This window comes from Primulina eburnea, unplaced genomic scaffold (assembly GCF_022965805.1).
Source record: "Primulina eburnea isolate SZY01 unplaced genomic scaffold, ASM2296580v1 ctg41_ERROPOS100000, whole genome shotgun sequence".
In the NCBI taxonomy this organism is placed as follows: domain Eukaryota; kingdom Viridiplantae; phylum Streptophyta; class Magnoliopsida; order Lamiales; family Gesneriaceae; genus Primulina; species Primulina eburnea.
In genome coordinates, this window is record NW_027331231.1 from 58,594 (window position 1) to 75,638 (window position 17,045).

The 17,045-nt window shown below is 37.5% G+C and overlaps 1 protein-coding gene across 1 annotated transcript; it reads right to left on the bottom strand.

Moving 5' to 3' along the window:
• Positions 1–15,495: 15,495 nt before the first annotated feature.
• LOC140821090 (zinc finger BED domain-containing protein RICESLEEPER 1-like) lies at positions 15,496–16,701 on the bottom strand. Its single transcript, XM_073181499.1, has 3 exons — positions 16,135–16,701; positions 15,740–16,055; positions 15,496–15,620 (listed from the first exon to the last, which is right to left on the bottom strand). Exons 1-3 carry the CDS (start codon positions 16,699–16,701, stop codon positions 15,496–15,498), a joined length of 1,008 nt encoding a protein of 335 aa, XP_073037600.1.
• Between the last annotated feature and the right edge of the window lie 344 nt (positions 16,702–17,045).

Consider the following 17,045-nt stretch of genomic DNA (forward strand, 5'->3'; position numbering starts at 1 on the left):
TGGTGTTTCTGATGATATAATTTGATTGCGTTTGTTTCCTTTTTCTCTTAGGGACCAAGCAAGAGGATGGCTCCAATCGCTTCCTTTGGGAAGTATCACTATATGGCAGGAGTTAGCAACCAAGTTCCTTGCTAAATATTTTCCACCTGCGAAGTCTGCACAGTTGAAGATAGAGATAAGTACTTTTAGGCAGACTGATTTTGAGCAATTATATGAGGCATGGGAACGTTATAAGGAGTTGTTGAGGAGGTGTCCAAACCATGGTTTTGAAGATTGGGTACAGATTGAATTGTTTTATAATGGTTTGAATGGACAAACAAGAGGCATTGTGGACGCAGCAGCTGGTGGCACGATATTTGCAAAATCACCTGATCAAGCATATGATTTGCTTGAACAGATAACCATTAACAGCTATCAATGGCCGTCTGAGAGGTCAGGAGTAAAGAAGCAAGCTGGAATTAATGCCATAGATCCTATTACATCACTCACCGCTCAAGTTTCAGCTTTGACAACTCAAATTGCAGCAATGAATAAGGCTAGTACTTCAGAGGTTGAAAATGCATCGATTGTTACTGAAGAACCACATATTCCTGATGAGGCTCATTATATCAACAATAGGAATTTTGGTGGATACGGAGGATATCGAGGTAACCCTCCTCCTAACACTTATCATCCTGGTTTGAGAAATCATGAAAATTTTTCATATGCTAATAATAAGAATGTGTTGAATCCTCCACCGGGGTTCAATACATCAAAGGGGGAAGGAAAACCTTCACTTGAGGATCTAGTTGGGACATTTGTTGTCGAATCTAGTAAAAGCTAGGACTGAATCTCGTCTTGATGGCATGGAAACTCACATGGGAAATATGGGTGCCACAATGAAATCATTGGAGATACAGATTGTTCAATTGGCTAATGCATTGAGAGATCAAAATAAAGGTCAATTCCCAAGTAATACTGAAGTGAATCCAAAGGAGCAATGGAAAGCTGTAACTTTGAGAAGTGGAAGAGAACTTGAGGTTAAAAATTCCAAAGAGAAGGATGAAAATGAGATAACAATTGAAGAAGTTGAAACTGAGGGATCTAAAGCTGAAGTTGAACAACCTCCGGTATTTAAGCCAATTCTTCCATATCCGCAGAGGTTCAAAAAGAAGAAATTGGATGATCAATTTGCAAAATTTTTGGAGATTTTCAAGAAGATTCACATCAACATTCCATTTGCTGATGCTTTAGAGCAAATGACAAACTATGCAAAGTTCATCAAAGATGTGATGTCAAAGAAAAGGAAGTTGCATGAGTTCGAGACAGTTAAGTTAACCGAAGAGTGTAGCGCCATACTCCAAAGGAAACTACAACAGAAACTCAAAGATCCAGGGAGTTTTACTATTCCTTGTGTTATTGGTGGTTCTAGAATCAATAAAGCTTTATGTGATTTAGGTGCCAGTATTAATTTAATGCTTTTTTCTATTTACAGGACTTTGGAGCTTGGCGAGGTGAAGCCTAGCACTATTACCCTGCAGCTGGCGGATAGATCACTTACATATACACGGGGGATAGTGGAGGATGTTCTGGTAAAGGTAGACAAATTTATATTTCTTGCTGATTTTGTCATTCTAGATATGGAAGAAGATCAGGAGACTCCGCTTATCTTTGGAAGGCCATTCTTGGCCACCGGAAAAGCTTTGATTGATGTGCACAAGGGCCAGCTCACATTGAGAGTTGGTGGAGAAGAAGTCGTGTTCAACATCTACAACACAATCAAAGAACCAAATGAGGTAAGTACTTGTAATAGTATTGATGTAATTGAATCATGTGTATCTCATGTTGGTGCAAGTAGGATGACGAAAGATTCCTTAGAGAGATGTTTGTTGGAATCGGCGTCTGCACTGGATGAAAGTAATTGGGATGTGCAAGAGGAGTTATTTGCTCTCAATACATTGCCTAAAGAAAAGAGTGATGTGCATCATGTAGAGCTACTTGAAGATGCAAGTAAAGAGGTACCAAAAGCATCTTCTGAATTGAAGGAATTGCCAAGTCACCTTTGTTATGACTTTTTAGGTGAAAATTCGACATATCCGGTAATAATCTCTTCTTTTCTTACTTGTACTGAAAAAGAGAAATTGTTGAGAGTGTTGAGGGAATTAAAATCTGCTTTGGGATGGACAATTGCTGATATAAATGGGATTAGCCCTACTGTTTGTATGCATAAAATCTTGATGCAGGAGTCATATTCACCTTATGTTGATCATCAGAGAAGGCTTAATCCAGCAATGAAAGAGGTTGTGAGGGCTGAGGTATTAAAACTGTTAAATGCTGGTGTTATTTATGCTATATCTGATAGCTCGTGGGTTTCACCAGTACAAGTAGTGCCTAAGAAAGAGGGAATAACTATAGTGAGAAATGAGAATAATGAATTGATTTCAACTCGTCCAGTGACTGGTTGGCGAGTATGCATATACTACAGGAAATTGAATGATGCGACTAGGAAAGATCACTTCCCTCTTCCCTTTATTGACCAGATGCTTGATAGAGTGGGTGGTTATCATTATTATTGCTTTCTAGATGGTTATTCAGGTTACAATCAGATTGTCATAGCACCGGAGGATCAGGAGAAGACTACCTTCACTTGCCCCTACGGTACATTTGCTTTCAGGAGAATGCCATTTGGTCTATGCAATGCACCTGGTACTTTTCAGAGGTGTATGATGGCCATATTTTCTGACATGGTCGAGGAAATAATGGAGGTTTTTATGGATGATATCTCTGTGTTTGATTCATCTTTTGATCACTGTTTGCAAAATTTAATGCTTGTTTTGCAGAGATGTCAGGCGAAGAATTTAGTTTTGAATTGGGAAAAATGTCACTTCATGGTTCCAGAAGGTATTGTGCTTGGGCATAAAATTTCGGCTAAAGGAATAAAAGTTGACAGAGCTAAAGTTGTGGCAATTGAAAATCTCCCACCACCGAAGAATGTGAAAGGGATCAGAAGTTTCTTGGGACATGCCGGGTTCTATCGTCGTTATATCAAAGATTTCTCTAAACTTACTAGACCTTTGTGTAATTTGTTAGAGAAAGATTCGACATTTATTTTTGACGAGGATTGTTTGCAGGCGTTTAACAGGATCAAGAAAGCACTGATTTCTGCTCCCATTATGATAGTGCCTGATTGGAAGGAGCCCTTTGAGCTCATGTGTGATGCTAGCGACTATGCTGTGGGAGCAGCATTGGGACAGAGGCGAGACAAGATGTTCAAGGCTATCTACTATGAAAGTCGTACACTAAATGCAGCCCAACAGAACTATACAACTACTGAGAAAGAGATGCTAGCAGTGGTGTTTGCATTTGACAAGTTCAGAACCTATCTTATTGGCACCAAGGTAACTGTTTTCACTGACCATGCAGCTCTTCGTTACTTGTTTGCCAAAAAGGATGCCAAGCCCAGGTTGATACGATGGATACTTCTACTTCAAGAATTTGACTTTGAAGTAAAAGACAAGAAAGGTTGTGAAAACCAGGTGGCAGATCACTTGTCACGACTAGAGCTGGAAGAACGAACTGACGGTGGAGTTATCAATGAGTCGTTCCCAGACGAACAACTGTTTGAGTTAAGTTATAAACTCCTTTGGTTTGCTGATATAGCTAACTTCTTGTCTTGTGGTACTCTTCCTCCAGATCTAAATCACCATCAGAAAAAGAAGTTCTTCCATGATATCAAATTTTTCTTTTGGGATGATCCTTGTGTATATAAAAGATGTGATGACCAAGTGATTAGGAGATGTGTTGATGGTGAAGATGCAAACAAAATTCTGGAACAATGTCATTCATCACCTTATGGTGGACATTTTGGAGCAACACGAACAGCAACTAAGGTATTGCAATCAGGTTTTTTCTGGCCTACTTTGTTTAAGGATAGCTATACCTTAGTGAAATCATGTGATAGATGCCAAAGGTTAGGAAACATTTCTAGGCGTCACGAATTACCACTGACAAATATTTTGGAAGTGGAACTTTTTGATGTCTGGGGCATAGATTTCATGGGACCTTTTCCCCCTTCTTTTGGTCAATCTTATATATTATTAGCTGTAGATTATGTTTCGAAATGGGTGGAAGCAATCGCCACCAGTACTAATGATGCTCGTGTTGTAGTTAAGTTTATGCACAAGAACATTTTTACCAGGTTTGGAACACCGAGAGCCATCATAAGTGACGAAGGTACGCACTTATGCAATAAAATTTCCAACTCACTGTGGCTAAATACAATGTGAAGCACAGAGTGGCATTAGCATATTATCCTCAGTCGAACGGACAAGCTGAAATATCCAATCGGGAAATCAAACAAATATTAGAAAAGACTGTCAATACAAACCGGAAGGATTAGGCTATAAAGTTGGATGATGCACTGTGGGCTTATAGGGCCGCATTCAAGACGCCTATTGGGATGTCTCTCTATAGGTTGGTTTTTGGTAAAGCCTGTCACTTGCCGCTGGAATTGGAGCATCGAGCATTTTGGGCAGTTAAGAAGTTGAACTTTGACTTGAAAGCATCTGGCGATGGCAGAAAACTACAGTTAAATGAAATGGAGGAGTTCCGAAATGATTCATATGAAAATGCCAAGATTTACAAAGAACAGACCAAGAAGTGGCATGATAAACTCATTGTACGAAAGGAGCTCAAACCAGGACAACAAGTACTATTGTTCAACTCCCGTCTGAAGTTGTTTCCTGGTAAGTTGAAATCGCGTTGGTCAGGTCCATTTTTGGTGGAGACAGTGTACCCTCATGGGGCTATTGCACTAAAATGCAGTGATAGGAGAACCTTCAAGGTGAACGGGCAGCGAGTTAAGCCGTACTATGGGACTGAAGTCAGGAAAATCAACAGTGTCAAGCTGAGCGAACCAAACTGATCAGACAATTGACAGTCAGGCTGAAGACGTTAAACCAAGCGCTTATTGGGAGGCAACCCAAATTTTTGTTTCTATTTTGCATTTTTGTTTTCGGTTTTGATTTTTATTTTTGTATCGTGATTTTTTTTGGTTGTGCATTTTTAGTATAGTGTGTGCTTATATCTTCCCAAAACTAATGAATTCCACGTGTTTTATTCTCAGAACTAAAAAAAAAAAAAATTGAAGAAGAAAAAATTTTTTCCACGAAACAAGACCGCACTTGCGGTATTTTCAGCACCGCACCCGCGGTCCAGAAGAAATTTTTTTTTATGAAAATGCCGAAACAAGACCGCACCCGCGGTACATTACAACACCGCACCCGCGCTAAAAAATCGAAGGCACACCGCACCTGCGGTCTCTACCGAAGCGCACCTGCGGTCGCTGAACACTGAAGTTAAAAAGAAGTGCCGAAAATACACCGCACCCGCGGTCCTGTTAACACCGCACCCGCGGTCGATGTTTTTGAACACAGAATTGGGCAGATTTTCAACATAATCGAAGAACATCACTCAAAAACCTCCTCCATTTCGAAATCCTCACTCCAACAAACACTTTTCACACTCAATTTTTGTAATTCCTTCAACAAATTTACCACTCCCAACCAAAATATATTCACTCATTCCATCAAATATCACTTTTCTTTCCACAAAATTCAACATCAAACCTAGGGTTCAAAGGGGCTCGAAAATTTCTTCAAGATTTGAATAAAGCTTTGATTTATTTCTTCAAGAAACATTTCAACACACTCAAGGTGAGCAAATTCATTGTATTTTTTGTTGAAGAATCGAAATTATTGGTGTTAGTTGCTATGGAAGAAAATTACATTTAGTGAAGTTCATTCTTGATTTTGGGGATATTGTTAATTGATTGTTGTGTACATTGTTGAGGTGTGGATATTGTGAGTATTAAGTTTGGGGGAGTGCAAGAATCATTAAATTTTGAGAATTGGATTGAAGTGAAGTTGGTGTTTGAAAGGTGTTCGATAAAATGCCTCCAAGAAGAAAACAGTCAAAGGGTGCATCATCATCATCTGTGAATTACGATGCAAGCCGGTTTTGGGATGAGAAGGCGGAGGAGCAATATGGAAAAATTTTGAATAAGAGCATTGTAAAAGAAATGGGATTTGATATGAGTTTTCCTCGATTCGAAATTGGAATAATGCTTACTGCTCGACATTGGGAGGATTTTGGCAGACAGCCACAAGATGCTGTCATTTCATTGGTGAGAGAATTTTATGCTAACCTCAAGGTTAGATTTGATCAATTGACGGTGTTTGTGCGAGGAAAATGGGTAGCCTTTGATGCACATACGATTAATACGTTATATGGTATCCCTGCAATAATGCACGATGAATATGAAGAATACCGGAACGAGCATGTTGATTATAATAGTATTCTTCAAACAATTTGCATACAGGGAGCCGAGTGGAGAATGAGGGATGATATGCATGTCAGCCTAGCAAAGTCTGATCTGAAGACTGTTGCAAAACATTGATATTCATTTATATCTGCTAGGATTAAGCCTACCGAACACACCATTACCGTCATCAAGGAGAGGGCTATCCTCACTTTTTTCATTATGACAGGGAAGACAATTGATTTAGGTCAATTGCTTCAGAATTCGATACTTGACTATGCAAGAGGTAACTCTCCGAGTGGACTTCTCCACCCTTCTCTCATCACTGCATTATGCCAAAATGCGGGAGTAACTTGGGCAACGAATGAAGAATTGTTGAAGCCAAAAAAAGGAAATTTTGGTAATCCAACCATATGGGGCAGTCAGAGATGACCATGCTGCAGCACGCAGAGCTGAAAGGGATTTCAACAGGAGAGCTGCAGAGAGACGTGCCCAAGATCAAGCTCAAGAACCACAACCGCAACAAAGGAACAGGAGAGATAGATTGACCCAGTTGGAAGAAGATATGCGAGTTCAACGCCAAGAAATGGATGCGTTTCGGTTTAGGACCGACACATTTATGGGATACATGATGGATTTCACATCGGTCTTGGCTCAGCAATTTCCATCTGCTTCAACTTCTGGACATCCATTTCCACCTCCTCCACAGTGGCCACCTGTATACCACCCGCCGGAGTTCCAACCACCCCAAGATAAGGAAGATGATGATGATGGCGATGATCACTGACGGTCGTTGCCCGAGGTATGTGTATTCTCCTGATTTTCATGCTTATTTACATCGAGGACGATGCACATGTTTTAGTTTGGGGGAGATTTGATTTATTTTATTTTATTTTTGTGTGTTATTATATTTTATTTGGTGTGTTTATTTTCTTTTGTGTGTTTGTTTATTTAGTTTATTTTGTGTGTTTATTATTTTTTTTAGTTATTTGCTTGTGTGTTTGTAGTGTTTTAGTCATGAAATTTTTTTATTGTGAATTGGCCAATGATGAAAAATTTTTGTACTGAAAAGAAAGGTCTTGCATTACATTCATATTAATCGATCAATTTGAAAAATTTAGAGAATAATCATAAGAAGTGGTAAGTTTGAGACTTATAATTTCTATAAAACTTTGTGATTTTCATTTGACATTGAAATAATTTTTTTTTTTTTGCAAACACGTAGATTATTGAGGCAATCTTTGATTTTATTTGGGCCATTTATATTCTTCGTAAATATTCATTTGAAGCCCTCTTGAGCCTATATGAGAAAAGAATTGTGTTCTTGAAATTTCTTGGAAGCCAAGCACTTTTCTTTTTGAATATATATGTATTTGGTTGATGCATTGAGACACCATTTTCACGATGATTAGATTCTACTCTGTGTTGGTGAATTGAGATTTTGTCTAGAACTATCCAAACATTATTCGAGGCGAAATACGGAAAACTTATGATTTAGGTGATTTTTGGATCGATTGAGCCTTTCAAGCTACCAAATAAAAATAATTTATCATTTGTCACCTCTTTGAGCTTATATGAATTCGAATGGCACACGTTAATATGTGTAAAAGACCCCCATTCGATGTTCTTTCAATTATCCCACATTTACTACCCTGTTGAATATCTTATACAATTAATTTTCTACCTTCTCAAAGGAGTAAGAATTCAAAGGATCAAAGAAATGAAAATTCTCCTACAAAAGAAAAAAAAAATGAATGATGTTACATTGATGAAGTTGGAGAAAAAGGGGAGAAAAAGAGATGAAATGAATAAAGAAAAAAAAAAATGGAGATAAAAGAAAAAGTGGAGTTTGCAAAAGAGATAAAAATTCAACTTACTCCCTTATTTGAACTCCTAATCTTTATTTGTAGCCATGAACCGAGGCCTAACATTACAACCATTGAAAATCCTATTAACCTAGTCATAGTTGTCCAATATACTAGTGGAGAGTGATTGGGACGATCTAGCTTATGGACAATCGATAAACACTTTCATTGAGTATGAATTTTGATCAATTTTACACACACTTCATTGCATCAAATATTTATTGGGTATCCTTTTCTTGAATGAATATTGATTTGAACCCAATCTTTACCGGAAAAGACCTCTTGATGTGTGTTTTTAAAAATTTGAAATCAATTGAGAATGATTTGAAACATGAGTTGAAGAGATTAGAAGTTAAGAGAATTAACTGATCGCATGATTTTATCCGGATGAACAAGTGGTTGGATTGATTTGAATTGTGAATGCATGAAGGGTTGTAAATTTATCTTGAGGCCAAGTTCTATAAAATATTTCATGATTTATTTGTTTGTGTTGTTTTGTTTTGCTCGGGACTAGCAAAATCTTAAGTTTGAGGGAGTTTGATAAGTGCAATTTATTGTACTTTTATTACTTGTTTTTAACTTGGAATTTTGTGATTCTTTAGCAGGTTTGATATGATTTGTTGTTATTTTTGTTATTGTAGTTTGAAAGTTTAGAATGAGAATTTGGAGTAGTAAATTGATGAATTAAAAAAGTGCAAAGGACTTTTTCCCCGAAGCATGACCGCACCCGCAGTCTTGTTAGCACCGCACCCGCGGTCCCTCGACTTGGAAATAAAAGATTTTCTGCCGAAGCATCACCGCACCCGCGGTCTTCGAAGTTGCAAAGTGTGAAGTCCTCCGAACCATCACCGCACCCGCGGTGCCATCTCTACCGCACCCGCGGTCCATGCAAAACAAAGTCCGAAAAATCTGTAACTTTGTGGACTTTGAATAAAAGTAGAGGAAAATGGTGTGCTGCGTGGGGAAGCTTGTCTGGACTATAAAATGCTTCTATTATTCACCATCTAGGTCATTGGGGAGCCAAGGGAAGGAGTAGAGGCTACAAAGAAGAGATCTAAGATCAAGTTCATCCTTAGGAAATCTTTTGCACACTTGTGGACAGAAATTTCATTGCACTCCAAAACTCTTGTTCTAAGTTATTCTTTCTTTATTTTTACTTTTATTTGATATGTCTTGTTTAAGATTTATGTGTTGTTGTGTTATTTTTATTATGAACTAATTTTTATTTCTAGAGGAATGATGGAACAAAACTAGAAACCATGTGTTGGGATTTATGATTTATGCTATATAAGTTTTCCTTATTGTTCATTTGTATTTTTCCAATCTTAATGCTTTCATTTTATTGGCCATATCTTGAATGATTCTTATGTTTATAATTTATCACTTGGAAAAGGAAATTTATAAACAAGAAAGGGAAAAATACATCGATAGTATTTATATAGTTCGGGAGGACATATATTGCTATTGAAGCCATTAAAAGAATTTAGTGCTTATTGTGTTATTTAATTATAGATTGTTGATGGGGACGCTATAATCTTTTGTTAGAAAATTAGTATCTACTTAGCACTCGGGAGAGGGAGTAGATAATTTAGAGTTCTTGGCTAATGTATAATAAGGACATTTATAATATAGCTACACAAAATAACACATGGTGGATAGTTGCGTGAAATCGGACCTCGAGATCTTTTATTCCATAGTTATTTGTTATAAAAAGTTTGGTGTTATAATATAATTAAATTTATTTTCAATCTAGTTATTGGTGAAAACAAATCTGTCAATTTATTATTCTAAATAAAGTCGAGACTATTTCAATTGCAAGCATTAATATAAATTTAGAAATACATTCCTCGTGGGATCGACACTTGTACTCAAAATTACATTTTACTATAATTTGACGTCGTGCACTTGCGAGCAATCAAGAAAACACGCGACAACCTCAACTCAGGATCCCTGATCACATTAGGCCCACCTTGCCTCAGTTATGCTAGGATTTAGGGTTTTTGTCCAACCTCATCTCAGGAGCCCTAATCAAGTTAGGTTCACCTCTCCTCGATTATGTCAGTTTCTAATAGTTTTCACCTGACCTCAGCTCAGGAGCCCTGATCACATCATGTTGACCTCTCTTAGCCTAACCTTTATGAGGTTAATATGTATTAAGTATTGAACCGAGCTCCCAGCCCGACAAACCTCTGTCGGTTTAACCTTTACAATAAGTGTTGAGCCGAGCTCCCCACCACGATCAACCTCTTCAATTTAGCCCTTTGGAGTTATTGCTTATTGTGTTTGGACGAGCTCTCCAGCTTGACCGATCTCCCAGCTTAACCTTTATGAGTTTATTATTTATTAAACGTTGAGCCGAGCTCCACAGCCCGAACGACCCCTCTTAGTTTAGCACTTACGATGTTATTTACTGTATTTGGTCGAGCTCCGCATCCCGGTCGACCTCTCAGTTTAACCTTTATGAGGTTATTATTTATTAAGTGTTGAGTCGAGATCCCAAACCTAGCTGACCTCTCTCAGTTTAGCTCCAAGAATATTATTTAGTGTTTACGCGAGCTCCCCAGCTTGACCAACATCCATCAGTTTAACCCTTATGGGGTTATTATTTATTAAGAGTTGGACCGATCTCCTCAGCCTGACCGGTCTCTCAACCTAACCTTTATGTGGTTATTATTTATTGTGTTAGGAGTTCAACCAACCTCTCTCAGATGGACCTTTATTTGTTTAATAATTACAAGTGTTCCCACTCACAAGGAAATTTATAAGATTTAAGCAAAATTAAGTTCGAGACATAGAAGAATTATGTTAAACAAAATATCATAATAAAACTTCTCTAATTAAGTTCAGTACATCTAAAATAAAAGCTTTACATTTTCACATATCAAGTGGAGGGGCTCGAGAACCTTATCTTCACTAATAAAATCTAAGGGTCGCCCTCAGGGGGATAAGGTCAGTGCCTATCTCACCCCTTTTAGGTCAGCTCTTGTAGATTCAGCATCCAATAGAGATAAGGTCAGGTCTTCCCTCACCCCCTTAGCTCCTCTTTAGAGGCCTCGAGGCGAATTTGGCCATTTGAAGCTCATTTTTTAGCTTCAAGGGTTTTGCCTCTAAGCCTTTTGAGCGTTGGCCGATTCTTTCTCATACATAAAGGTCAGGTCGGCCAATTTCTGCTCTAGCTCGGATGTAGCGGCCTCGAATGCATTGGAGTCCGGGCTATAATGTTTTCGAAAGTTATAAGCTCGGAAGGACATTTCAGCATGAAGAAGGGAGGCCTGCAGAAGCATTATCATAAGAGGTTTGAAAAACCAAAAATCTAAGATTACCTAATTAGTCTTACCTTGACCATGGAACTATTGGACCTCAGCTTGAGCTCGGTCCACCCAAGCTGTGGAGATACTCTGAATCAGAAAGTGAGGGGAGGTCCCGAAGCAAAATACCAGCTAGGGGGAGGGCAAAACTCATGATGCGGAGGTCATCTAGGTCAATCTCAAGGAGTCTAGCGTGGCACCTCCCAACACTAGCATGGGCGTCGAGCTTGACTTCTCTGAGAAGGGCAGGACCTCTTGGTTGATCTGCTCGGTCTCGACGCTCCCAGTGGAATCGCCCTGAGAGGGAGGAGTCTAAGGAGCATACCTTTTCCAAAATGGGTTCCCCAGATCTCTTCAACTGTAGGCTCCTCGACAGTTGTCACAATAAGGATCTACTCCCTACCGACCTCATCTGTTGTGACCTGGTGTGGGGGCCCGTGCTCCTGATTAGCGTTTAATGACCAAACAAACAAGATTCGTTAATGTAAACAACGAGAGCGATTAAAAATTTTCTTTTTTGGACCAATAAAAATTTCGGCATGACCTCCCCGTAAGTAGGACCTCCCAAAAATTTTCAAACAACACAAACAACATTTATATTTATACTCAAAATAAAATCATAACATCAATTCACAAACCTATAGCCGCACTGGCCGGGACTAACACATACAGAGCCGACAAGGCTCAAACACACATCATCAATCCGAAATATCGTAAAAGTAACACCACAACTACGTAGGGTATCCCTAGAAAATATATAACTCGATAAGAGAATACATACATATATTTACTTATATAGCTGGGAACTATCAACAACAATCCAACTACTGGGCATCACTACCTGACGCTCCAACAGACGCGTCAAATCTTCCTGGATAATATACTATGGCATCAAAAACAACCGCAACATAAATAGAAAAGAAGGGTCAGGCCCCAGTACGACGAACCAGTAAAATTATGACAAATATAACTGACATGAAATAAAATCAAGTAAAATGCAATGAAATGCAATGCGTGTCGGTAACAACGAAATAACGGATACCAAAACGGAGTCCAAATGAAACGCATCAGCAACAGGAACAGTGGCCACCCGTGCCAAGAATGCATCAACGAAACATCAAGCCGCCGCTCATCCATGCACGTAGCATCGAGGGTCCGGTAGCGACCCGGTCAGTCCTCGTGTAGTCATCAGGAGTGTGTTAATCCTATCACTCGCTCCATCGATGAGATGTCAGGAGTGATCTAATCATATCACTCGCTCCATAGATGACTCAACAACTAAACAGATCAATAATGATAGCAATCAACGGAGTCAAGGCTCGAAATGCTATGCACTAGTAATATCAACTCAAATAAATGCTTGAATGCAATCAAATTATTCACATAAGCACATAAGGCACGCCACACCTCATTTCAAAATACTTAACGTCATTACACATCATATAGACGTCATAATAAAACAGTTTATGCGTACCTAAACTGAACACCAAATTTACCACTGAAATATCTCAAGGATTTCTCGAAGAATCCAAACATGTGTCAAATAATACATTTCATATCAAGTTCCATTTATTTTTCCATTATTTGATAATTTAGCTTAAAATTCCAAAAATCCATAATTTAGGCTTTAATATTTCTAAAATTAATATATGACATTTCTATAGAATCTAAACCCCTAATTATTGAACACTAAAATTCGAAAACTCAATTATAAATTTTTGAATTTTAGATATTATGTCCAAATAAATTCTGAAATTTTGTTAATACCTCCAATTAGCTCCGATATAGCACCTACAATCAACAATACAGTATATTAATTGTTGGAACTCAATTGAATTAAAATACCTAAAATTCGAAACCCTAAATTCTAAAATATACCTCTGAAAGTTTCGAATTTAGTTCTAAGCTTCGAATTCAAGCTTCAAACATCCTAAATCAAGGTTTCCTCCTAATTTTCCGACGAAAATAGGTGGCGGTCTCTGGCAGATTTACAGGAGTCGCGAGTTTTCCTAGCAAAAGTGGTATCAATGGATAGCTCTCGTCACGGGCTTTCCGAATATGTATTTGCTTTAATTTTTCGGCAAGCGGAGCGGTCACAATCGATGAACAAAGTTTCGAATTTGAAGAAGAAGAAAGAAGCTTCGGCCGATGCAGCGTACGGGGAGAGAGAGAAGATTCACGATTATTCTTTTTTTTTAACTTACTTATTGACATTGGGCTGGGCTTGGGGAATTTGTTTAGGCTTTGGGGAACTGGGCTCTCACAGCTGGTACTTGCCCGTTCCTTCACTAGCCAAGCTGGACTTCTATTTCTTCCCAGTGTCAGCACGTTTGATTAGATATTGATGACTCTGTTGACTGCAAAAATTTGGAAGCCCATCAAGAAGAATCTTAAAAAAAATAAGTCAGAAATACGAGAGGCAATAATTAAAGTGCTTCGTATCCTCGTTATCCAGGAAGTGACAATCGACTGAGCTGAGACCAAAATAAAAAAATAGTTCATCTGCAAGAAGGGTCGGGTATGAAAAGGTCTGCCCCCGATGGCCTTCAGTGCCCTAGTAAATAAAAAATATCTTGTGGAATCTTGAAGGTGGAAATGGGATTTTGGGAAGAAGGTCGCACCAACGGGTGAAAATCTCCCAAAAATATGATGGCTTAATCTAGAAAAAATATTATTACAAATTTTTTATTTTTTTCAATTTCCTCTGGATAAACTTTAAACTTTTCATTTCTTAGTAAAAAATTTCCTAAAATATTTTTTTCATATGTTTAAAATTATTTTATTGTCTTATTATCTTGATAAGGATATATAAGTAGTTATATAAATATGTTTAATATACAAAATATTTTTAAAAAATAGGCATATAATTTTTAATAACAAATAATATTATTTTTAATTATCAAATCAACTTCTCTAATGACATTAAATTTTATTGTTGAGTCGAGGATTTGTCTCACAAATTTCATACGTAAAACGGTCTGACATGAATTTTTAAATTTATTTATAATTCACATAATAGTTTTAGTGTTATATAATAATTAACAAAGTTTTGATATACTGCTCACCTATGTAAGGGTGGACGTGGGTCAATTTTCGGGTTCGGGTACCCGACAAGTCGGGTAATAAAATTTACTACCCAACACCAACCCGATCATGACAGTCGGGTACCCGGGAAAAAAAATCATTTTTGAAAAAATATATTTATGTTTCATATTTCACCAAAAATCATGTCATTATATCGAGTGATGGCTAGTCATTATATCATGTTATGGTTAGTAAATTTAAAAAACACATGTATTTTTCATATTTCACAAAAAATCATGTCATTATATCACTTTACGATTAGTCATTTGTTATTATATCGGGTTATGACTAGCAACAAAAAAATACATTTATTTTTAATTGAAAAGACAGATAAACCCATAAAAAAATTTAAAAAAATTTGTAGGATTCCCGCGGGTATGGATAAAATACCCGAACCTGAACCAGATAATGTCGGTTACTCGAAGAACCTGATTTTTAAAAAAATATCGCACTCGATTACCCGATCGGGTTGGATCGGGTACCTGATATCCGAGAATAAACGACCACCCCTACACCTATGTACAGCTGTCAATCGGGCCGGCCCGTGTCGGGTTGGGTCGGCCCGACTCGGGTTGGGAAGTGGTCGGCCCGTGACGGGCCGGCCCATCGGGTTGGTGGGTTGGGAAATCCCAGCCCAGCCCACCAAAAGATGGGCCGCGGGTTGGGTTGGGCCAACCCACGGATCTAAAAAATCTAAACAATTTCAATACATTTGCTTAGTTTTGCACACTGTAGTTCACCCAAAACAATTGACAAAAAACGTTGTGCTGTAATCTGAATAAAAAAGGGTTGTTGGCGGTCAAAGAATCCAATGATGAGTAAATATTAAAACATGAAATGCCACAATTGATAGTGAAATAAACGAACAAAGTGTTAAAAAGTTAAAGAGTTCAAAGAAATTAAAGTTCATCAAACTAAACAAAAAAAACAATACAATTTTTTAAATTTCATTAATCATGAAATCATTCATATCAAAATCTTCTCCTCCATCTTCATCCTCTCCCCATTTGTCAATATCAGCATTTGATCCCTGAATAGACAACGCTGTTTTAACACTTGTGTCGTCTTCATTACCATGATCAACATTAAAATACAAAAATACGAATGTAGTTAAAATTGAAATAATAATAAACTAATTTATCAATTAAGTCAACAACAAACTAGAAATTTGTAAACAAAATTACCAACGTAACCATGCAACCAATTGCGAATGCAAATAAGAGCTTGAATTTTTTCAAGAAGTGTACAACTTCTATACTTGGTAAGCACACGAGCACCGATGGAAAAAACTGATTCTGATGAAACAGTAGTAATTGAAATATCGAAAACATCACATGCCATCATTGCTATGGTGGCGTACCAATTTCTTGTATCCTTCCAGTAGTCCAAAACATTCAAATCTTGATGACATGCAAATTCAAATTTTGACTCCTCCAAATAAAGATCAATTTGAGATTTTCCAACATTTGTAATTGTCTGGCTCTCATATGCCATCATTTCCTATATTAATTGCAATAATTATGATATGAAAATATAAATCTGTTAAATAATACAAGAAAAAAAGTATTAGAATACTTACATAAAAAATGTTTTTACTCTTTCCTTTACCTTCTCCTGCACTTTGGGGAGCAATTTGTGTGCTAGAAGAAGATCGTGGTCGTGAAGAACTTGCATTGTCAGTCTTAGAATATTCATCAAAAAGCTTATAGAATTTTGCTTCCACAAGTTTTATCTTCTCGAGACATTTAACAAAATCACTCTCAACCTTAGAATAAAAAAACTCCAACATCGAAAGCTTTATCCGTGGGTCAAGAATGGCTCCAAATGCAAGCACCATGCTATATTGTGTCCAATACTTTTCAAACCTTCCCAACATTCTTTTACACATATCACTTATCACCTCATCTTCATGCATTAAGTTTTCCTTTAACAAAACTTCAATATTCCAGACTTGCATAAAATATAAATTTGATGTAGGATAAGAAGAACCGGAGATCAAATTGGTAGTGTCATAAAATGGCTCAAGGAACTCACATATTTTTTCTCCTCTTTTCCACTCTTCACTTGAAGGACAAAATTTATAATTCTTGTCATTGAATTGAAGGAAAACAAAAGCTTTCTTATACTTGATGGCACTACCAAGCATTAAATATGTCGAGTTTCAACGAGTAGACACATCCAATCGCAAGCCAATACTAGTTTCAATGCTATCGACTGCTTGTACACATTCTTGAAACTTCTTCATCCTAGTCTCCGAACCTTTAACATACTTGACTGACTCTCTAATTTTATTCAAAGCAACAACAACGACTTTCAAACCTTCTTGGACAATTAGATTCAATATATGAGCAGAACAACGAACATGAAAATACTCACCATCAGACAATAAGCTATCATGCAAAGAGAGTTGCTCTTTCAAATTAACTTGCATGTCGTCATTACTAGATGCATTATCCAATGTCAAAGAAAAAACTTTTTTTCTCAATTCCC